Below are 24,874 nucleotides of genomic sequence, written 5' to 3'. Positions count from 1 at the left end.
TCTTGCACCTAGATATTATCAAATAGAGACTGTGTCTGTACCCCGAATTAATAAAAACAAAAAACTTCCAAACCCATTTAATGGTAAAAATTTAATTGATGTTCAACAAATAAAAAATAGAGATAATAATGATAACAAATGAAGCTTGGGTTGTTAAATGTTAGATCACTTTCTTCAAAAGCACTTATTGTAAATGATATTATCACAGACAATAATCTAGATGTGCTGTGTTTGACAGAAACCTGGCTAAAAACTAGTCCTCAAGGTTCTGATTATCGACACAATCCTCAACAGAAAGGAAAAGGGGGAGGTGTTGCTGTAATTTATAGTAATATTTACAGTATCAGCCAGAAGTCTTTCAAATATAATTCCTTCGAAGTGATGGTGCTTTACATAACATTATACAGTATACAAGCTACCAGGGCACAATACAGACTTTATCAAAGAGATTGCGATTTTCTATCACAATTAGTACTAGCTGCAGATAAAGTCCTTGTTGTTGGTGATTTTAATATCCATGTAGATAATAAAAAAAGACTCTTTAGGATTGGCATTTACAGACATTCTAAACTCTATTGGTGTTAGACAACACGTGTTAGGACCCACTCACTGTCGTAATCATACTTTAGATCTAATATTGTCACATGGAATCAATATTGATGCCGTTGAAATTCTGCAGCAGAGTGACGACATCTCAGATCATTATCTAGTCTCTTCTACCACTAAAGATTGCTTTATAAATAATCTTCCTGATCAGTTTCATCGCCTTAGCATACCAGACAGCTTAGAAGACCTCGATATTGCAACAGAAACTATTGACTCTCTCTTTTCCAGCACATTAGACTCAGTTGCTCCTTTGCGTTTAAAAAAGATTAAGGAAATTAATCCAACAACATGATACAATGAGCACACTCGGGCCCTAAAAACAGCAGTTAGAAAAATGGAGCGCAGTTGGAAGAAAACAAAACTAGAAGTATTTCGCATTTCGTGGAGAGAGAAAATGATTGAGTACAGAAAGGCCTTAAAAAGTGCTAGATCTGCCTATTTTTCAAAACTTTTAGAAGAAAATAAACACAACCCTAGGTATTTATTTGATACAGTGGCTAAATTAACAAGAAATAAAGCTTCAACTTCTGATGTTTCCAAAGAGCACAGCAGTAATGACTTTATGAACTTCTTTACTGGCAAGATTGATAATATTAGAGAAAAAATTATAACCATGCAACCGTCTACTACAGTCTTGTGTCAGACAGTGCATTGTAGTGTCCCTAAAGAAAAATTCAATTCATTTACTGCTTTAGGAGAGGAAGAATTGTCTAAACTTGTTAAATCATCAAAATCATCCACATGTATGTTAGACCCTATACCGACTAAGCTATTGAAAGAGATGCTTCCAGAGGTCATAGACCCTCTTCTTAATATTGTTAATTCATCTTTATCACTGGGATATGTACCAAAAACTTTTAAGCTGGCTGTTATTAAACCTCTTATTAAAAAACCACAACTTGATCCTAGAAAATTAGTCAATTACAGGCTGATCTCAAATCTCACTTTTCTGTCAAAAATACTAGAAAAGGCAGTTTCATCACAACTATGTTCCTTTTTAGAAAGAAATAGTATCTATGAAGATTTCCAGTCAGGATTTAGACCATACCATAGTACTGAGACTGCTCTCATTAGAGTTACGAATGATTTGCTCTCATCATCAGATTGTGGTTGTATCTCTCTATTAGTGTTACTGGATCTTAGTGCTGCATTTGACACTATTGATCACAATATTTTTCTAAACAGACTCGAAATTTATGTTGGCATTAGTGGAATTGCATTGGCATGGTTCAAATCATACTTATCTGACCGTTATCAGTTTGTAGTAGTAAACGATGATTTGTCATATCAGTCACAAGTTAAATATGGAGTACCGCAAGGCTCAGTACTAGGACCGTTGCTTTTTACTCTGTACATGCTACCCTTGGGAGATATCATTAGGAAGCATGGCATTAGTTTTCATTGTTACGCTGATGATACCCAGCTCTATATTTCTTTGCGCCCTGACGAAATTCACCAATTCGCTAAATTAACAGAATGTATAGCTGATATAAAAAACTGGATGACCAGTAATTTCCTACTACTAAATTCAGGAAAAACAGAGATTCTAATTTTTGGACAGAAAACTTCTCACGCAATAATCTAGAATACTGTCTAACACTTGATGGCTGCTCTGTTAAGTCTTCGTCGTCAGCTAGGAACCTGGGTGTGCTCTTTGATACCAATCTTTCATTTGAAGGCCATGTTACTAGCATCTGTAAAACTGCTTTCTTCCATCTTAAAAATATATCTAAACTACGACATATGCTCTCAATGAAAAATGCAGAACAGTTAGTTCATGCGTTTATGACCTCAAGGCTAGACTACTGTAACGCTCTACTGGGTGTTGTCTCCCCAGTACCTAAGTGAATTCTTAATACATTCTAGTCCTTCACGTTTATTGCGATCTCAGAATTCAGACCAGCTGAGAATACCTAGAATATCAAAATCAACTGCAGGCGGTAGATCCTTCTCCTATTTAGCACCTAAACTCTGGAACAATCTTCCTAGCATTGTTCGGGATGCAGACACACTCTGTCAGTTTAAATCTAGACTAAAAACGCATCTCTTTAACCTAGCATACACATAACACATTATCAATTTATATTTTCCAATCCGTTAAAGGATTATTAGGCTGCATAAATTAGGTCATCCGGAACCGGGAACACTTCCTATAACACCAGATGTACTTGTTACATCAGAAAAAGAGTGGCATCTACGCTAATATTAGTCTTTCTGTTTATCCCGAGGTTTACCGTAGTCAACCGGATCTGGGCCGTATCCAGCTGAGACCAAGGACCGGTGCCATGACACGACCACAACGTAGCCCTGAAGTATCAGCAGAGATCGAGTCAACTAGATCATCCATTGTGAAGACATCATCAACACGACAGCCAGTGCCACAGTTCCTCAACAGACCGTCCATACCGGCTTGATGAATACGATCCTCAACTGGACACGGCCACAACGCAGCCCTGAAGTATCAGCAGAGTTCGAGTCAACTGGATCATCCATTGTGAAGACATCATCGACACGACAGCCAGTAGCACAGTTCCTCAACAGACCGTCCATACCGGCGTGATGAATATGATCCTCAACTGGATGGAACTGAAATAAATACTTTGATTGTTGCGATCCTATCAGACTTATGATAGCGACCTTATTGTAACAAAGCATTGTTCACCAGAGGAGAACTGGCCCCCCGACTAAGCCTGGTTTCTCCCAAGGTTTTTTTTTTCTCCATTTTAACACCTATTTGCCACTTGTTTGCCACCTGATGTCGCCTGATGGAGTTTGGGTTCCTTGCCGCTGTCACCTTTGGCTTGCTTAGTTGGGGACACTTGACATTTGATATTCAATAGTATTCTTGACATTTATTCAACAGTGCTTCTGATCTGCCTACATTGACACTATTATTTAAGAGCTGCTGTGCAGCCAAAATATGTACCAGTTATCAATGTAAAGCTGCTTTGACAAAATCTGCATTGTAAAAAGCGCTATATAAATAAAGGTGACTTAACTTGAGCAGATGAGTGAAAGCAGATGAAGTTTCCAGACAGAATATATATCAAGACAGTGATACTTGACTTGATCTTCACACCAGGTTCGATGAAGGCTGAGAGACGTGGAGCAGATGCTACACAGAGACACTCAAGGAGGACTGGAGAACACAGAGGATCTGGGAGACACACTGGAGACAGGTAAGTAGTCCGTAAGTTAAGCATTCCGGTTAGTATGCATTAACGAGACCGGACAATGACAGTGACTATGAGTGTCTTTTATGGTGCTGCTGATTGGGATGGTCAGTGTCAGGTGCGTGTGAGGGAGTGCGATATGGTGAGGGAGTGCGACGTGATTGGCTGGGTGCAGAGCCTGGCATGTCTGTGACATTATCCCCCCCTCCACAAGTCCTGAGGACAGAGGACCCCGCCGACATGGTGGTCGGCCTCTGCCTCTTGGAGCTGGTTTGTTGGGATGTCTGGTGTGGAGGTCTTCCAGAAGGCTCGGATCAACAATGTCAACTCTGGGAACCCATGATCTCTCTTCGGGACCGTATCCTTCCCAGTCGACAAGATACTTTAAGTGACCAACACGACGAAGGGAGTCCAAGATTTCCTTGACTTGGTAGGCTGCACCGTCCTCCACGATGATAAGAAGGGGGGGTTCTTCTGCATCACCAGGCTCGGTGGAGGGAAGAACAGACGGATGGTAAGTTTTTAGCAGGGACACATGGATTGTGTGGTGAATTCTGATTTCAGGAGGAAGTTGCAACTGGTAAGTGACTGTGTTGATTTGCCTGAGGATGGTGTAGGGGCCAATGAATCTGGGACTCAGCTTTTTGCAGGGAAGTTGCATCCGGATGTCTCTAGTGGATAACCAGACCTTATATCCAGGCTGATATACAGGTGCTTGGGAACGGCGAAGATCCACTGTTAACCTGCGTCTCCTGAGGGCCCGCTGGAGTTGGAGGTGTGCTGAGTCCCAGACCCTCTCGCTCTCCCGGAACCAGTAATCCACTGCCGGGACATCTGATGGTTCCCCATCCCAGGGGAACAGTGGGGGCTGATAGCCGAGCATGCACTGGAAAGGGGTGAGACCAGTGGTGGGTTGACGGAGGGAGTTCTGGGTGTACTCGGCCCAGCCCAGGAACTGGTTCCAGGAGTTCTGGTGGCCATGACAGAAGGTACACAGGAAATGGCCAATCTCCTGTATCTTATGCTCCGTCTGCCCGTTCGTCTGAGGATGGTATCTGGACGAGAGGCTGATGGTCACATCAAGAAGAATCACATGAAGAATGCTTTCCAGAAGTGAGATGTGAATTGTGGACCTCGGTCAGACACAATATCCTCAGGTAATCCGAAGTATCTGAACACATGGTTGAAGAGGAGTTCAGCTGTGGCCAGAGCTGTAGGAAGTCCTGGGAGTGGAATCAATCGACATGACTTGGAAAATCTGTCAACTACTACAACCATTATGCAGGTATGTCCATCTGAAGATGGGAGATCTGTGATGAAATCCACTCCTAGATGTGACCACGGGCGAGTTGAAACAGGCAGAGGTTGTAGCTTTCCGGAGGGAAGATGACGGGGGCTCTTGGACATGGCACATTCCCTTCACCCCTTAACGTACCTCCTGATATCCGCTGCCATGTTGGGCCACCAGAAGCGCTGTTTTAGCAGCGAGAGGGTTTAATTGACCCCTGGGTGGCCAGTGCCCAGCGACGCGTGAGAGGAGTGGATTAGTAGAATGCGTTGTGTCCGTGGAATGTATTGCAAACCTTGGGGGCAACCCGGCGGAGAGTTGGTGGAGGCATTGGACTCGGGTAGTGTTTCTTTGGACCAGGTTATGGGGCTTTCTGTAAGAATGGACTCAGGATCTTCAGGACCTTCCTCTGGGCTGTGGATAAGTGATAGAGCATCGGCTTTGACATTCTTGGAACCAGGACGATAGGAAATGGTGAAGTTGAATCACGTAAAGAACAATGACCATCTTGCTTGACGTGGATTCAATCTCTTAGCCTCACGCAGGTACTCCAGATTCTTATGATCAGTTAACACCAGAAAGGGATGTCGGGCTCCTTCGAGCCAATGCCTCCACTTCTCCAGGGCGAGCTTGATGGCAAGTAGCTCCCGGTTGCTGATGTCATAATTCAGCTCCGCAGGGTTGAGTTTGTGGGAGAAGAATGCACATGGATGGAGTCTACTTGGTTTCCCCTGCTGCTGGGACAGGACCGCTCCCACTCCTGTGGTGGACGCATCGACCTCGACCACGAAGGGAAGTTCCGGATCAGGATGAACAAGGAGGGGAGCAGTCGTAAAGGCGGTCTTGAGGTCCTCGAAGGCTTTCTTCACTACTGGATGCCAGGACAGAGACTTGGGCTTACCACGGAGTAGGTTGGTGATTGGAGAAGTGATAGTACTGTAACTCTTGATGAATCTTCAATAGAAGTTGGCGAATCCAAGGAATCTCTGCAGTTCTTTGACAGTAGTGGGAAGGGGCCAATCCTTTATTGCTGATACCTTCCTCTCATCCACTTGTCTACTGGACGCCACTGTGGTCGATGTTATACCCCAAGAACTGCACTGAGGGCTGATGGAAACTGCATTTTTCTGCTTTCAGGAACAGGTTGAAGTCCCTCAGGCGTTGCAGGACCTCCACAACATGATGGCGATGTTCAGCCAGGCTCCGGGAGTAGATGAGGATATCATCGATGTAAACGATCATAAAAACTTGTGCAGGAACTCCCAGAGCACCTCATGCATGAAATCCTGAAATACGGAAGGCGTTGACGAGTCCATACGGCATGACGCAGTATTCGTAGTGTCCAGTAGGGGTCACAAAGGCCGTCTTCCATTCGTCCCCCTCACATATTCGGATTAGGTTGTATGCGCTGTGGAGGTCCAGCTTGGTGAACACAGTGGCACCGCGGAGATGTTCCAGCGCAGACGGGACGAGAGGAAGTGGATATCTGAACTTGACTGTTATTTTGTTAAGTGCTCTATAATCAATGCAAGGCCACAAGCCTCCGTCCTTCTTGGCAACGAAGAAAAAAACTGGACGCAGCAGGGGAAGTAGACGGGCGGATGTAGCCTTGTGATAGCGCCTCAGTGATGTATTCCTCCATGGCCTTGTCCTCCGGGATGAACAAGGAATAGATTTTCCCTCTGGGCACTGGTTCACCGGGGATAAGATCGATGGCACAGTCCCATGGCAGATGGGGAGGCAGCTTGGAGGCCTTCTTTGGACAGAAAACGTCACTGAAGTGGGAATAACAGTCAGGTATGTCGATGGATCTCTTTTCCAATGGACTCTCAATGGATGTAACACAGACATAGATCTTCTTAGAGGTTGGAATCCTTTGGACAGGACTGGGAACATGACTTGGAGCTTGACCTGGAACTCGACTTGGAACTGGTAGTACCGGGAAACATCCAAGAAAACATTGATTACCCCACTTCAGGACATCTACTGTCCGCCAGGAGATGATGGGATCATGCTGCTCCAACCATGGGTGCCCCAGAATCACGGCAGATGTAGAATCCTCCAGAACCAGCAGATGAATTTCCTCCTGATGAAGAACGCCAATCTGCAGACGCAGAGGGCCCACCATGTGACGACCTTGACGGAGAGGATGACCAGTTACTGCATGGATCTGGTAAACTTTCGGCGAACTGACGGTCTTGAGGTTGAGCTGGCGACAGAGGGCTCCGGAGATGAAATTTCCAGCTGACCCAGAGTCGATAAAGGCATTGACTGGAATACAAATATCAGCAGCAGTAAGGTTGGCGATAATAGTGAGTGGATTTTGATGATTTAACGTAGGAAGGATGGCACTCACCATAGATCGCACTGGACGAGTGGGGCATTCAGCTCTGAAATGCCCAGGATGATAATACAAACAGAGACCCTGGGTCAGCCTCCTCTGTCGCTCAGCTGGAGAAAGATGTGATCTGTCAATCTGCATCTCGTGGCTGGCTGGTTCTGGGGAGCTGACGGACTCGGGCTGGCGGAGGAAGGATGAAAATAGTCGCTGGCTTTGGTGCTCTTCTATGCACAGCTGCATACAAGTGGCGAATCTTATTGAGAGTTGGATGAACTTCTCGAGCCCGATGGTATCCTCGTATGCAGCGAGATGCAACCGCACACGTGGATCCAAACCTTGACGATATCTGGAGATGAGGGCTTGCTCGTTCCAACCACTCGCTGCCACTAGGGTTCTGAACTGTAAAGCATAATCAGAGACAGATAAAGCACCTTGCTTCAGATTGCACAGTCTCTCACCCATGGAGGAGTCCCATGAAGGTTTCCCAAAAACTTCCTTGAAGTGATTAATAAAGCTTGAGAGTGATTGCACGACGAGACTGTTCTGAGTCCAAAGGAGTTCCGCCCAGTGGAGTGCTTTACCGTCCAGTTGCTGAATCATAATCATTCAGGTTAGTATGCGTTAACAAGACTGGACAATGATTGAGTGACTGTGAGTGTCTTTTATGGTGCTGCTGATTGGGATGGTGATGAGTGTCAGGTGCATGTGATCAGTACTCTGGTGAGGGAGTGTGACGTGATTGGCTGGGTGCAGAGCCTGGTGTGTCTGTGACATCGGTTCTGTGCACTTCTATAATAGTCTGGTTTGGGTGAGCCAGCAAATCAGACATAAGACTACAACAGACTGTTAGGACAGCAGAGAATAACTGGTGTGCACCTCCCCAACCTCCAGCACTTTTACATCTTCAGAGTGAATAAACGAGCAGGTAACATCACCACTGGCCACAGCCTGTTTGCACTTCTGCCCTCAGGCATACACTACAGATCTCTGTGCACTAGAACAGTATTCTTCAACCCTGCTCCTGGAGACCCAATGTCCTGCAAAGTTTATTTCCAACCTGCTTTAGCACAGCTGCATGTGATTTTCAAGTGATCCTGAAAAGCTTGATAAGCTTGTTCGGGTATGTTTTGATTAGGGTTGGAGCTAAATTAATAAACAGTGGGTTCCCAGGAGCAGGGTTGAAGACCTCTACACTAGAACATCTAGGCATAAAATCAGTTTCTTTCCCCAGGCTATTTCCACCTTAAATAGCTAGCACACCACTTACTACCTTTTTAAAAAAATAATTCATAATTCAGTACTCTTATGGTGTTTATGTCACCTGAGAGATAGACAATAAATAGATCCTTAACATGTAAATACATATTTTTATTGATACAATTGTATATACAGTGCATAATGCACACATCTGTACATACGTCTTCTGATCTAGAGGTATATTACTTTAATTTCTATTATTATTATTATTTTTTTCTCAATCTTACTTATTTACTTAGTACTTACTTACTTAGTAACTTTCGGTCCTCTTGTATTATATATGTATATATGTATGTATGTATGGATGGATGGATGTACCCAGAACTACTGGAAAACAACAACAACTTCCATGTGTGTTTGCACACACTTTGCGAATAAAGCACATTCTGATTCTAGTATAACTGAATTTGTCATTTTGAAGTACTGTAGTGTTAAACAATTGAGTATTATTGTAGAGTTTCTTACAGGTGTTGAGCGGAGGGCAAAGGTCACATGGGTTACCCCATGCCCATCCTTTAGAACAGCAGCATGACGAACGACTGACTCCAAACCCCACCTCACCACTACAGGCCAGCCCACCACGTCTAGGGTATGCCACCTCCAGAAAACAGTTCCCTATTCGCGTGTCTGCCACATGGAAAGAAACCATGTGTATTTTTATGGATGATGACAGAACACTTCAATAAAGGGAAGGATGCAAGATATACAGTGAATACATTACATCGTTCTACATGATGCAGAGTTGCTAATGATAGCAGCAGCACTATTATTTTTGTGATGGCATTAGTGTTTAGGTTAAATTTAATAATCAATCTTACCAATGCAGCCAATTCCAGTGGGGTTGAGTTCAAAGTCAATGGGACAGTTGCACTGGTACGAGCCGACTGTGTTCTCACAGTGACCATTAACACAGCTGATGGGATCAAGACACTCGTCCATGTCTGATATCACAACAGCACAGAAATGGTCACTGTGTGAGGTGAAGAACAGCTGTTGATGTGTTACTGTAGTGTAATAGCATGTTTACCTGTGCAGTTTCCACCTGTCCTGTCCAGCTCATACCCTTTATCACAAATACAGCGAAACATTCCTGGAATATTCTGACATGTGCCAAACACACAGATGTTCTGGAAGGAACACTCGTCTATATCTGCAACATACACACTTGATTCACAATAATTATAACATTCATTTACAAGGACTGATTACATAAAAGAATCATAAAGGTAGTCCATTTGATTCTTAATTAAAGTCACCATGAAATGTAAAACAATGACAATTCTTTTTTTCTACTGAATGTTGCAGTCTTTATTATAAATGATTTATCCCTGCACATCATTATTTTTTAAAAATTCAAATGCCATCATAATGTTTAATCAAAAATGTTAATCTACCCTCCCCCTTGGATCGGCATCTGTTCTCTTCATGATGTGTGTCTCAGCGGAAGGCAAGACTAAATATCCTCCTCAACTGACTGCAAAATAACATTCAGATCTGCCTCCATTTAGTTAGCAGCACCCAACTTCCTACGACTGATTGATTGCCAATTCCCAAGGATGAAATTAAGTACGCCCTACATTATTTTCTCATTCCAGAAGCTGTTTCACTTGGATATACGTCACAATAGAAGAAAAGATTATTGCTTCCGTTTCATACTGACTTTAAGTCAGCTTGACTTATATAGCACTTAATGTGGATTGTTTCAAAGCAGCTTTACAATCATAAACAGGAAAATAATGATCAATGATGCAAACAGAATTCAATTCTGCTTGTAAAGCAGCTCAAATGATTGTTCAGATGCAGTCAGTTCAGTTTTGATTCAGTTTAGTTCAATAACTGTATAAAGATAATAATTAATGTATTTATTAAGGTGTAATGTATTTCTTCAATGATGCCAAATATTTCTGAATGAAACCAGTTAATTTATATTTAGAATTTTACAGTTTTGAAGCTCAACTGCATCCATGCCCATTCAACCTGCAATCAGCAAAATCTTTCCTTTTGTGTTCCATGAAAGAAAGAAAGTCAACTACATTTCAGTTCTGTGATATACAGCTAAATTACAGTCAATCAGTAGATTATATTATTGCAGTCTGTGTGTGTAGATAAGCGCACCTCGACAGGTCTTGCTGTTCGGAGTGTGTGTGAAGCCCATCTCACATTCACAGCGATAGCTGCCGGGAACATTGAGACACTGACCATTTTCACACAGATCCACATCTTCAGCACACTCGTCCATATCTGCAGGACATCAAGACAGCAGTGAATGATGTATGATGGAAGTATGTTGGTGTGGATGAAACAGAAGATTGAACAGATAGACGAATGATGAATGATGGACCTGAGCAGGTAAATCCGTCACCAGTAAAGCCGTCTGAACATTCACAGCGATACGAGCCTGCTGTGTTCACACACTCGGCATCAGCACTGCAGATGTGAGTCCTGTTCACGCACTCATCCACATCTACACATTAAATACATATTAAACGCATATTAAATTCATAATTTAACAGTGCATCAATAACAGTGTGATGAACACTGAGAACCACTGATATGATTGGCACTTTATACATTGTATAAAAGGTTTGTTTTTGTGCCCAAACTGTGCCCTGTCTTTTCTCTCTCTCTCTGTCCCTCTCTGTAGTAGTCACCTGACTTCAATAATCAGTGCCTTGTTGTGATTGGATGATGGGAGGGGAAGGAGAGTATTTAAACTGCAACCATCATCAGAGCTATGTTAGTGGTGGCTTAACCCTGTTATGGCTTAGAGGTCTCAACTTCAACCCCAGACTTGATGTTGTTTTAATGCAAGAAGTTGGTGGCTCTATGTATCTTTACCTTATCTGTGTTGAACTTCTTGAAGTAGAGTTTCTTTCCTTTGTCTCTCTGATTACATTCTATGACTGAGACTTAAAAGGGAGAAGTGAGTGTTTACTTCCATGATTATTTATGTTATGTTTTGATTAATCTGTTTTGTTTTTGTTTTAATGATTTATTTTTTTTCATTGTGTGGTTAGTAGGGTGGTGGTTGCCATTTTATTTTGAATTTGACTTTTTCCTCCTGTTTATGTTAGCTAAGGAGTTTTATTTTCTTTTGGTTTAGGTTGTTTAATTATTGAGGAGTTTGAATTTTATGTTTGTTGTTTTGGGAATACAACACCCTCATGTCTTTCCAAAATTATATGCATTTCTTTCTTCTGTGGAAAATAAAAGAATATATTTTGAGAAATGTCAAACTGTTTTTTGTTCAATGGAAGACAATGATCACTCTTAAAATATCCTTTAGAAAGAAAGATGTCACACAGGTTTGGAATGACAAGAGGGTGAGTAAATGATGACAATGTTGACAAAGTGAAAATAGCAATCGTACACTGAACATTGAAAGTATTTTCTTTGCACTGTGTGTGTAAATAGCAGTTAGATGTTATTTGCACAAAGTGTAAATAGTTGTTAGGTGCTATTTATATTTTGTGGCAGATACTATTTGCACCTCAGTGTACTTAGTACATTATATGATTATATTTATTAAAATCATAAATAGATGCTGCTTTATTGGAACATTACTTGTCCCTGTCCCCAAAGCCCTCCCTCCATAACCCTGCCCATTAAACTCTTTATTCCCACTATTAAATACCCGTTAGGCACTTTATTTCCACTTTTCTAATATTTCTTCATTTTTATGTAAAATAAACACCTCTCTGAGCTGAAATGCTATGGGGGAAAAAAAAAGAAGAATGAGTTTGAAAAAAGGAGGATTCGAACTCGAGTCAGTAACGTCAAAAGCAAACGTCACCACCTTACTCTCCATGACACTGATACTGTTATCAGCGGGTTTTCTTTTGTAATTTTATCTAGCTCAATCAGACATTTGTGGGCGGAGTTAGTGTAAATAACCTCTGCCAACAGGGCGGGTTGTTTGCACCTGGTGTAAATAGACACTCCAGAGATTTTTCAAAGCTTTTGCGTTTTCCCTTGCGTTCCTCACTACACTTTTGCTTTCTTGTGAAGTTTCTTGGGGAATGCAGACCTTTTGTGAATGAATGTAAACACATTGTAATATAATTCTTCCTCGCATCTCATTTTACCTTCATCGTATCCCCTTTACGTGCTTTGTATTTCTTCAGACCTCTTCATTTTACTGCTTTATAAGCTTTGTAATACTTCTACTTATTGGAAGTATTTTTTGTTTTAGTCATGATGATTGGGTACTTTATACAACAGAGATTTTCTTAAAACACTGTTTTTAGCCTACAATAATTGTGTACAACCATAAAGAGGCTAAAATTAAACTGTGTATTTCTGATTTAGAAAATTAATAGAGAAAAGGTAGTAAGGGTTAAATTACATTCATCATAAAAGATCATAAAATGATCATAAAACTCTTTGTATCTGTGCTTTGCAGTGATTACCACAGTTAAGAGGGTTTTAAGCATTTTGCTAGCATTATAATCAACAACATGGAGTTATGAAGTTACACAGCCACATTCAGTTTACACACCTTTCTAACCCAGTAACTGGGTAAATCATGAATAACACGCACCAGCACATTTGACTCCATCACCAGACCACCCGTCCCGGCAGGAGCAGCGGTAAAGTCCTGCTGTGTTGACACAGGTGGCGTGTGTGTCACAGTTATGAGTGTTCATCTCGCACTCATTAACATCTGCATCAGAGCATAAGAGATTGCATGCCAATACATATACAATTAACAAACTATTACAAATCTCTGTGCATTGTGGAGTATTTACTTACGTTGACAGTATAATTTTAAGTTTGGAAGTATTTATAATACTGAGTATGAAGTACACGTCACACGTGTTACATGTTTCTGATGTGTTTTTTGGATCATACAGCTCTCACCCGTGCAGCCAGTGGTTCCTTTCTTCACAGCGTAACCCATCTCACAATGACAGATGTAAAAACCCTTGGTGTTCTCACACTCCCCAAACATACAGATGTTGCTGTTGAGTTCACACTCATTCACATCTGCAAGCATCAAACAAAAAAACAAAAATCCCACACCAACATACTTGATTCACCAACAGATTCAAGACAGACTTGATACATCTGGTTAGATATGCATCACATTCTTGTAACTTTTAAAACATGGGTAATTAACACAGATGTTGACTTATTTTTGCTCTTATTTGTTTTATATACAATCTTGAGAAATGTACTGTAAGTAAAATTAATGTCCCATGAAGAACACATACTCTCTCTCACACACAGCAAATGATCTCTGCAGAACAGTTATTCAAGATGTGTGAGTTGAATGAGCAAACAAAGTTAAAAACTCCTTTCAAAAATACATCTCTGTTTAAGAATTATACTGATGCATACCGATGCATGTTCTTGTGTCCGCAGAACTCACGAATCCTTCAAAACACAGACAATGATATGCTCCAGGGACATTAATGCACTGACCACCTTCACAGATGCCAACATCCTCTTCACATTCATTCACATCTAGAGAGACACAGAGACACAGACAGAGAATTGAGAATTGAGAAGATGAGTCTATGTACAGTGGGTACAGAAAGTATTCAGACCCCCTTAAATTTTTCACTTTGTTATATTGCAGCCATTTGCTAAAATCATTTAAGTTCCTTTTTTTTTTTCCTCAATGTACACACAGCACCCCATATTGACAGAAAAGCACATTTATTAAAAAAGAAAAACTGAAATATCACATGGTCCTAACTCTTCAGACCCTTTGCTCAGTATTTAGTAGAAGCACCCTTTTGATCTGATACAGCCATGAGTCTTTTTTTCACACCTGGATTTGGGGATCATCTGCCATTCCTCCTTGCAGATCCTCTCCAGTTCTGTCAGGGTGGATGGTAAATGTTGGTGGACAGCCATTTTTAGGTCTCTCCAGAGATGCTCAATTGGGTTTAAGTCAGGGCTCTGGCTGGGCCATTCAAGAACAGTCACAGAGTTGTTGTGTAGCCACTCCGTCATTTTAGCTGTGTGCTTAGGGTCACTGTCTTGTTGGAAAGTAAACCTTCGGCCCAGTCTGAGGTCCTGAGCACTCTGGAGAAGGTTTTCATCCAGGATATCCCTGTACTTGGCCGCATTCATCTTTCCCTCAATTGCAACCAGTTGTCCTGTCCCTGCAGCTGAAAAACACCCCCACAGCATGATGCTGCCGCCATCTTATTTCTCACCATCTTGGAGTCCTTCAGGTGTTTTTTTAGCAAACTCCATGCAGGCTTTCATGTGTCTTGCACTGAGGAGAGGCTTCCGTCGGGCCACTCTGTGATGGTTGACTTTCTACAACTTTCTCCCATCTCCCGACTGCATCTCTGGAGCTCAGCCACAGTGTTCTTTGGGTTTTTCTTTACCTCTCTCACCAAGGCTCTTCTCCCCCGATAGCTCAGTTTGGCCGGGTGGCCAGCTCTAGGAAGGGTTCTGGTCATCCCTAACATCTTCCATTTAAGGATTATGGAGGCCACTGTGCTCTTAGGAACTTTAAGTGCAGCAGATCTGTGCCTTGCCACAATTCTGTGTCTGAGCTCTCTTTAAGGCAGTTGACCTTTGACCTCATGATTCTCATTTGCTCTGACATGCACTGTGAGCTGTAAGGTCTTATATAGACAGGTGTGTGGCTTTCCTAATCAAGTCCAATCAGTATAATCAAACACAGCTGGACTGAATACTTTGGACCATGTGATATTTCTGTTTTTCTTTTTTAATAAATTTGCAAAAATGTCAACAATTCTGTGTTTTTTTGTCAATATGGGGTGCTGTGTGTACATTAATGAGGAAAAAAAATGAACTTAAATGATTTTAGCAAATGGCTGCAATATAACAAAGAGTGAAAAATTTAAGGGGGTCTGAATATTTTCCGTACCTACTGTACAGTGTACAGCGTATGTGTGCAACTGGACGCACAGTATGTTCCACAATATTCATCAGTCAGATGTGTTTGGAAATTACAGACTGCTGTGTTAAATGAGGCTTCTGTAGATACAGAAAAGGTCAACAGTGTTTTGTCAGGTTTGGTAGTAGAGCAGTAGATGTTTAGAATGCACCTGCACATGTCCTTTGGTCCGGCATCAGAGCATAACCCTGACCACAGCTGCAGAAGTAGCTTCCCTCCGAATTACCACAGTACAGCTCACATCCTCCATTCTCTATCGTACACTCATCTATGTCTGAAGAACACAAATGTCATCAAAACAGACATTTGTGTTAGAGATGTAGGATAACTGACAAGATAACTGACATGTAGTAATAACTGACAAGCAATTACATACACAACTGTTCAAAAGACAGGGATCAGTAAGGTTCTTTTTGCAAGAAATTAATACTTGTATTCAACAAGGGGTGCATTAAATTGATCACAACTGACAATAAAGACATTTATAATATTACAAAAGACTTCTATTTCATTTCAAAGAATACTGTAAAATGTATCACGTTTCCACAAAAATATGAAGCAGCACAACTGTTTTCAACACTGAAAATAGTCAGAAATATTTCTTGAGTATCAAATCATCATATTATAATGATTTCCGAAGGATCATGTGACACTGAAGACTGGAGTAATGTTGCTGAAAATTCAGCTTTGATCACAGGAATAAATTACATTTTACAATATATTCACATAAAAAACAATATTGTTTATATACTAATATATAAATATACAATACTAATATTTCCACAATATTCCTGTACAGTATTTTCGATAAAATAAATGCAGCCTTGGTGAGCAGAAGAGATTTCTTACAAAAGAATAATAGCCACTTTGGTTTCATATACTCCTCTTTTCATTAATCTACTGTATCTACAGCATCCATAGACACAAAATAGTTGTTGGACAGAGGAATAGAAAATTACTAAATGAACAGATAAAATGGAGAGTTTGAAGCTTTGAAGATCATTAAAAGCTACTCTAATCTAAAGATCTGACCTGTGCACTCTTTCCGATCAGGTGTTGTCTGGTAACCAGAGTTGCAGGAGCACTGGTAGGTCCCCACCACATTCACACACCTGCCGTTATGACACAACGTGCTACTCAGATCACACTCGTTCACATCTGCAGACAAACAGATCCATCAGAAGAATCAGGTCAAAACAAAATATATATTTAGTTAAAAGGTCTCCGTTGATTTCTAGAAGTGGTCTGTGTACAATAATCAGTGTAATCGAGCTAAGAAATGGTAAAGAGTTCTGTGCATTATTCTACTGATAAAAAAGGAGTGCGATACAGCACATAGAAATTATATGATTTAGTTCTCACCTTCACAGGCACTGCCGTCCACAGACAGCTGATGACCCAGTGGACACACACACTTGTAGCTGCCATCAGTGTTATTACAAGTGCCTCCATTGCACAGTGAGAGGTTTCTTTCACACTCATCAATATCTACAGCATTACAAACACACACATACTGTACACATCATAATTATTGTTATTCACATAATCATGGCTCAATGAACTCATGGGAATGAAAAGGCTTGAAGGATTAGTTCACCCAAAAATGAAAACTCTTTCATTAATTACTCAGCCTCATGTCGTTCCAAACCTGTAAGACTTCTGTTCATTTTCAGAACACAAATGAAGATCTTTTTAATGACATCTGACAGCATTCTGTCCCTCCATAGACTGCCTTTGCAACTTGATCTTTGACGCTTAAAAAAAGTTCATAAAGAGACTGGAAAACTAATCCATATGAATTGAGCGGTTAAGTCCAAATTTTCTGAAGAAACTCAATTGCTTTTTATGATGAAGAGATTTAATTTAGGCTTTTATTCACATATAAACCTTTATCAGCAAACATAAACAGATGCTCAACCGCACATGAATGACGCATAAGTACAAACCTCTTCCGGAAGCTCAAACATGCTATGCAACACATGAGAATAATGATAAACCTCAATGGTTACGCAGCATGTTTGAGCTTCTGAAAGTGGTTTATTCTCATGCATCATTCAGAATGCTGTCAGATTTTATCAAAAAGATCTTCATTTGTGTTCTGAAGTTAAGTAATTAATGACAGAATTTTTATTTTGGGATGAACTAACTAACTAAAGGGAATCCACCCAGAGTCAAAAGTATTAGCATCCTACTGGAAAACTTTCAAGGACACATCCCCAGACCTCCTGTTATGCCCAATTAAATCTTGATTTGCTTTTTGGGCTACTATAATAGGTTTCCATGCCTGAATGTTCAATAAACACAAATTTTTTTCCGATATTTGACATTGCTGCAGCTCCTCGCTCCCCTAGTCTGTCAGTAACGCTCTGTTTAGTTCCTGTTACTATGAAGCTCAAGCACTTCGAGCATGTTTGGGAAATGTCAAAAAAAAAAATTAAATTAAATAATATAGTAAAGAGTAAACTGATTTTAATGAAGTGTCACTCACCCATGCAGTTCTTCATCATCATAAATCCACTCTCATAGCCAGGGAAACAGTTGCACTGAAAACTGCCCAGTGAATTCATACACATGCCATGACCACAAACATCAGGTGAGATCTTACACTCGTCAATATCTGTGAAAATTCATATACACTCAGATCTTGTAAAGAAACACATTAAATGCTTTATCAATTTCAGCTGAATGTATTTACAGAAACTCAAAATTATGTAACATATTCATATACAGTTTATATCCTTGGGTCATACAGGGCAGCACATTTTTTTTAAATTTTTTTGAAGAATGCAACTGAGGAGACTGTGGTAGCAAAAAACCCAATCTCTATTGTCAACCATTACTGTCCTCATAAAAACGTCAAATCATTTACTGATGGAAATGATTTGGTTTTTGTCTTCACAGACACTCAGTATCACCTGTGCAGTTTTGCTCATTGGTATCCAGTGCAAACCCACTGTCGCAACGACATCTGAAGCTTCCAATGGTGTTCCGACATTTTCCATGAATACAGATGCTTTGGAAAACTTTACACTCATTTATATCTGACAAAGAGGGAATTGCATAAACGTCATTATGTAAACATATGAACTTTAAACAGCATATATGAGCATTATAAGAATAGACATAACAGTGAAAGCTAAATACTCAAGAGCAAATATATTTATTTGACCTTTATAAACAGCTCTGCCAGTGAGCATGTCGCCTTTGTTGGCAAAGCCTGGTCCTCTTGGGCACAGAGCGTCAAACTGCAGTGTGCCAGGCTTAGGGCATAAGTCACAATCTTTGCCCCAGGCTAAACCTACTGTACAGCAACACACATCCATACGGAACCGTCCTGGTACCGGTTGCGTACACACGTCTTCATCATAGGTTAGGAAACAGGGTTCTGAACGAACATCTGGAGAAGAAAAATAGAAGAAACATTTCTTTCCAACACTTCCCATCACTTGGTGATTCATTTTTTAAATGACGGCACAGATAAAGCATGGACTAAATAGTACAGCACAATCACTAATGGCTGATGTATTTCTACTGCCACACAGTACACCATCATACTGACCAGCCACAGTCCATATCAACATGATTCGAAGACATGTTAGAGATTAAAGGGATCCTTCACTCAGAATTAAAAACTTATCATTTACTTACCCTCACTATCATCATTCCAAAACCCATAAGACTTTGGTTTATTTTCGGATGACACAAATTAAGATTTTTTTTTTTAACATTCTCCTCAATCGAAAGTACATGCAACCAAAATTTTCAAGCTTCAAAAACTTTATCAAGACAATGTAAAAGTAAAACATATGAATCAAATGGTTAAATAATTAAAGTCTTCTGAAGTGACAGGGATGTTTTACATGATGAACAGATTTCATTAAGGCATTCATTCACATAAACAGAAGCTTACCTGGTGTAACCTCGGTTACCTTTAGAGGGAACTCAACACTGCGTCATGGTGTTGATGCTATGGGAACACGTCTGAAGCACAGGTAAAACACAGCAATCTTCTTTGGCTGAAGGCAATACTACGCCATCACATGAAGCAGGGGGGTGCTTGCATTAGACGTCATCAGATTTTTTGTCTTCAGGAGGCAAATTGATCATATGTGCATGTAAGACTAGAATCTGTTGGAGAACGTTCGACTCTTGAGGGAGTTGGAGCTACACTCATTGTGATGCATTCGCGGTAAGAGCTTTTGTTCTTGATTGATTCTCTCTCAAGGGTCTGAATCCAGTGTTTGCACAGAGTGAGTTCTGCTCTTGAGGGTATTCATGCATTCGTGGTAAGAAGCTCTGTTCTTGCTTGAGAATCTAGCATTTGCACAGAGCGTGTTCGGCTCTCGGGGGAGTTGGATGCGTTCATAGCGATACATTTACAGTAAGAGCTTTTGATCTTACTTGATTCTCTTGAGGGATAGAATCCAGCATTTGCACGGTGTGTGTTCGGCTCTTAAAGGGAGTCTGTTGCGCTGATAGCGGTGCCTTCGCGGTAAGAAGCTCTTGTTCTTGCTTGAGAATCAAGCATTTGGATAGAGAGTGTTCGGCTCTCAAAGGAGTTGGATCTGCTCATAGCGATGCATTTGTGGTAAGTTTTCTCTGGAGGAATACACAGAGCACAACTCGAGGGAGTTGGATGCACTCATATACTGATGTATTTGCAGTAGGAAGCTCTGTTCTTGCTTGATTCTCATGAAGAGATGAGAAAAAAGCATTGGCATGGAGTGCATTTGGCTCTCCGAGGAGCTGAAGGCTTTCACTGTGATGCGTTTGCTGTGGAAAGCTCCATCAATGTTTAACACTTTCTTGGGAGATGAGTCAAGTGTCTGCACCTCGCAGTTCAGGTCCCATGGCTACAGAGGTGCCAGGGCGGGACTGATAGTGAGTATTTTAGACGGAGCTTGGGGAGGAGTCTGACGGGTGTTTTTCCCTTTTGGGCTTCTCCTGATAGCTTCACTGCTCTCAAATCCCATTTTTGGGATCACTGTTATAAGCCACAGTGAGGGAGCTCCCCTCTCACTTGACTTCTTTCCTTAAAAAAAAAAAAAAAAAAAAAGAAAAGAAAAAGGGCGTAAGTCAAGTATTTACAGCTTGTGGTTCGGGCTCCGTGTCTGCTGAAACAGCACGGCAGCTTCGATCGTGGGGTTGCAGGTGGGTAGAGCCGAGACAGATGAGTCTGCTTTATCATCTTGCAGCTTATGGCAAAGCATATGCGTCGGTGAGACAGGCCTGTGGGGCCCTGCATAAAAAAGCTGCGTAAACCAAAGGGTATCACTAAAATCTGGCAACCACTCTCAGCCTTTATAGTGCATCTGTCACCTGTGCTTGACAGTCTGAAATATATATCTGCGTCAGCAAGCTCTTTATAATGTAGTGGTGCTGAGTGCTTAATATAATTATTGCTCTCCTCCAGTATTGGAGTAGGAAGCATGCTGGTGCGCTTATATCCCAGTAATAAAGACATTGAGTATCTTTATTCTTTTCCCAGCAGAGCAGAGATGGTGAATGTGAATTATTTTGGGCAGCTCACATACCATCCCAATTTCTCATTCTGTCTCCCTCCCCAATTATTAGGGTATAAGTAGTGTGTTATGCTCCCCTGTGGATGGGTTGCCATTTTTAGATCTCTCCAGAGATGTTCAATCAGGTTCAAGTCTGGGTTCTGGCTGGGCCACTCAAGGACATTCACAGAGTTGTCCCATAGCCACTCCTTTGCTATCTTGGCTGTGTGCTTAAGGTCGTTGCCCTGTTGGAGGATGAACCTTCGCCCCAGTCTGAAGTCCAGAGCGCTCTGGAGCGGGTTTTCATCAAAGATGTCTCTGTAAATTGCTGCATTCATCTTTCCCTTGATCCTGACTAGTCTCCCAGTTCCTGCCATTGAAAAACATCCCCACAGCATAATGCTGCCACCACCATGCTTCACTGTAGGGATGGTATTGGCCAGGTGATAAGCGGTGCCTGGTGTCTTCCCAACATGACGTTTGCTATTCAGGCCAAGGGGTTCAATCTTTGTTTCATCAGACCAGAGAATTTTGTTTCTCATGGTCTGAGAGACCTCCAGATGGGCTGCCATGTGCCTTTTACTGAGGAGTGGCTTCCGTCTGGCCACTCTACCATACAGGCCTGATTGGTGGAGTGCTGCAGAGATGGATGTTCTTCTGGAAGGTTCTCCTCTCTCCACAGAGAAATGCTGGAGTTCTGTCAGAGTGACCATCGGGTTCTTGGTCACCTCCCTGACTAAGGCCCTTCTCCCCCGATGGCTCAGTTTGGCCGAGCGGCCTGCTCTAGGAAGAGTCCTGGTGGTTCCAAACTTCATCCATTTATGGATAATGGAGGGTACTGTGCTCATTGGGATCTTCAATGCTGCAGAATTTTTTCTGTACCCTTCCCCAGATCTGTGCCTCGATACAATCCTGTCTTGTCTACAGACAATTCCTTGGACTTCATGACTTGGTTTGTGCTCTGACATGCACTGTTAACTGTGGGACCTTATATATACAAGTGTGTGCCTTTCCAAATCATGTCTAATCAACTGAATTTACCACAGGTGAACTCCAATCAAGTTGTAGAAACATCTCAAGGATGATCAGTGGAAACAGGATGCACCTGAAGATTTTGAGTGTCATGGCAAAGGCTGTGAATACTTATGTACAAGTGATTTTTTCATTTTTTATTTTTAATAATTTTCCAAAAATGTCAACTTCTTTCACGTTGTCATTATGGGGTATTGCTTGTAGAATTTTGAGGAAAATAATGAATTTAATCCCTTTTGGAACAAGGCTGTAACATAACAAAATGTGGAAAAACTGAAGTGCTGTAAATACTTTCCGAATGCACTGTATGCTGTAAAGTAGAAAGTCGCTTCCTAAGTGAAAACAAATGTAAGAGCTGGATGAATGAGAGTTATCTTAGTATTCTCTCATTTTGTCCCCCTCCCCAATTGTTATTGGGGATTTAAGCAGGGTTATGCTCCCCTATGTTAAGGTTGCTTTCTGTAACAAGTGGTGCTTCTAGTAACAGAGTAAGCGTTGCAGAATTTTTACTTCCTCTGCTGTTTAATTTATGACTAAGCATATTATTGGCACAGTGGTGACTATGTTAGTGGATTTCCCTAGACAGCTCTGCTCCTGAGCTCTAGGCAGGTGCCTGTCCTGCTCTTGGGACTTTGGCTACCTGTGGTGGAATTTCCCCTGCTAAAATACGGGTAAATTAAGTATTGACGCATGTAGCTCTGGGGTTTTCCTGTTGTCACTGATTTTTAGGGAATGAGGCCATTGTATAACCGCATAAGATGCACCTGGTGGTGTTGGATGCACAACTCCAGATTTGGAACGGAAGAGTTATTTCAAGCTCACTATGATTGTGCACAGTTTGCAGCTTAGTTGTAGCAGGCATTCCCTCAGCATGGTGTAGTTGGTATTAATGTTCCCATGGCACAGTGCTGAGTTGCATCACATTGTCATGCCTCGGGCATGCCTGTGTGTCTTCTTCAGGCAATTAAGCTGATGACGTCTAATGCAGAATCCCTTTTATATTATCTGGTGCTCCATGTCATGTCATAGTATTGTCGTTGGCCAATCAAGATTGTCATTTTTACACATGCTTCAGACACCGGTCACGCCTGGATACATTCACATAGTGTCAAAACCATGATGCAGTGTCTCGGTTACTCGGTAACCCTCATTCCCTGAAGGAGGGGAACAGAGACGTTACGTCAGAACTAAACTGATGAAATTGGGATCTCGCCTGAGCCAATGGATCCAATCACGCACTCCACCCGGCGTAGCGCATATGTAAGGAAGAGTGCATGCAATTGCACATTCAGGTTTGACCTGGCCGATTTTATTTTGATTTAAATTCAGATTCTGAAGAGACTAGTCTGAGGGAAATTGGAAGACTAATGCACAGTTTAAGCCCCGCAATTGAAAAGGCACGGTCACCCCTCAACATCAATCTGGATCTCGGGACCATCAACACTCTTTGCTCAGAAGACCTCAGAGATCGAACAGATGTATTTGTGTTTAAAAGATCACAGAGATAGCTGATAGACAGAGGAGCTGTTCCACTCAGAGCTTTAAAAACAAACAGTAAAATTTTAAGTCAGAAGTCTGGCAGCTGCATTTTGAACCATCTGAAGTTGATTTACATTTGATTGACTTATTCCAATACAAAGGGAATTGCAATAATCAAGCCGTGATGACACAAATGCATGGATCACTCTCTCAAACTCTTGAAATGATAAAAAAACTCTTGGCTTTTGATAGCAATTTTAATTGGAAGAAACTGGATTTGACTACAGAATTTATCTGTTTATCGAATTTGAGTGCAGAATCGAAAGTAGCACCCAAATTTTTCACAGACAGTTTTCTGTAGGAGTCCAGTGGCCGTATTCACAAAACATTTTATCTTACCACTAAGAGACTAAGGAGTAGAGAGAGGTCTTAAGCTAAGAGTAAGGGCGGGGTTGACCTTGTTGCTATGGACTAATCACAGAGTGATTGGCTAATGGGGGAGGAGTCTCTGTCATCTATTTAATCATAGAAATATAGTAGAATGAGGTATCATGTTGCCATATTCAAATAAAGGTTTTAAAAAAACAAAATGTTGCCTATTCAAATAAAGGTTTTAAAATGTAGGCTAAGTGTCACTAATAAAACTATGTTCAGCTAATTGTCCGCCTCTTAGCCTACATGTCTGCATCTCAAGAGAATACAGAATTCAAGTAACAAATTATAAACAAGGTTTGGGAGGAGCACATTCAAACGGTCTATCCAATCAGCTTGAGAGGAGGTATAAATACACAGACAAGAACTCAATCACCTATAGTTACCTCGACAGTTTTCTGCATTCCTCCGCCACCTCGTTCCTCATTCGCATCTGGGGTCCTGGGGATCCTACGGGGAGAACTCTGGATTTGGGCTAAATTCCAGGCTCAGAGCCCTCGATCCCCTTGGACAGCACACTAAATACGCTTTTTTTTATTTTTTTTTATTCGATCATTTGTAAGTGCGATATAGTGAAAACAACTGCCACAGGTAATCAGAAATTATTTATTTATTTTTTATTAAAGATTTATTTTTGCCATTTTATCGTAGATTCAAATCTATAAATCAAAATATGTATTGAATTTATGAAGAAAAGGTTCAGCACCCAAGGTTCTATCACTATTGCCACAATTGTGTACAGTGTCTTTGGTCGGATTGCTGAGGCGGATTGGCAGCAACGGCCATTAGGTGTTTAATTTGGTCTTAGTGACTCTTGACTACTCCTAATGTTTCACAGATTTAGGAGCTAGTTTTAGTGCTAAAATGCTTTGTGAAATACTC

At 41.3% G+C, this 24,874-nt stretch overlaps 1 protein-coding gene across 1 annotated transcript in view; it reads right to left on the bottom strand.

Moving 5' to 3' along the window:
- The window catches only part of LOC137028415 (fibrillin-2), a 148,856-nt gene that overhangs the window by 34,134 nt on the left and 89,848 nt on the right, over positions 1 to 24,874 (bottom strand). Inside the window, exons 24-37 of the mRNA XM_067397170.1 lie at positions 18,718 to 18,945; positions 18,464 to 18,589; positions 18,037 to 18,165; positions 16,911 to 17,036; positions 16,581 to 16,706; positions 15,700 to 15,822; positions 14,006 to 14,131; positions 13,526 to 13,651; positions 13,206 to 13,328; positions 11,007 to 11,129; positions 10,781 to 10,906; positions 9,693 to 9,815; positions 9,484 to 9,606; positions 9,131 to 9,292 (exon numbers count right to left, since the gene is read on the bottom strand). Of these exons, the coding sequence (XP_067253271.1) occupies positions 9,131 to 9,292; positions 9,484 to 9,606; positions 9,693 to 9,815; positions 10,781 to 10,906; positions 11,007 to 11,129; positions 13,206 to 13,328; positions 13,526 to 13,651; positions 14,006 to 14,131; positions 15,700 to 15,822; positions 16,581 to 16,706; positions 16,911 to 17,036; positions 18,037 to 18,165; positions 18,464 to 18,589; positions 18,718 to 18,945 (1,890 nt within the window). The remainder of the gene's footprint in view (positions 1 to 9,130; positions 9,293 to 9,483; positions 9,607 to 9,692; positions 9,816 to 10,780; positions 10,907 to 11,006; positions 11,130 to 13,205; positions 13,329 to 13,525; positions 13,652 to 14,005; positions 14,132 to 15,699; positions 15,823 to 16,580; positions 16,707 to 16,910; positions 17,037 to 18,036; positions 18,166 to 18,463; positions 18,590 to 18,717; positions 18,946 to 24,874) is intronic.

The sequence above is a fragment of the Chanodichthys erythropterus genome, chromosome 10, assembly GCF_024489055.1.
Source record: "Chanodichthys erythropterus isolate Z2021 chromosome 10, ASM2448905v1, whole genome shotgun sequence".
NCBI classification, from domain to species: domain Eukaryota; kingdom Metazoa; phylum Chordata; class Actinopteri; order Cypriniformes; family Xenocyprididae; genus Chanodichthys; species Chanodichthys erythropterus.
This window is presented reverse-complemented; position numbering and strand designations above follow the sequence as displayed.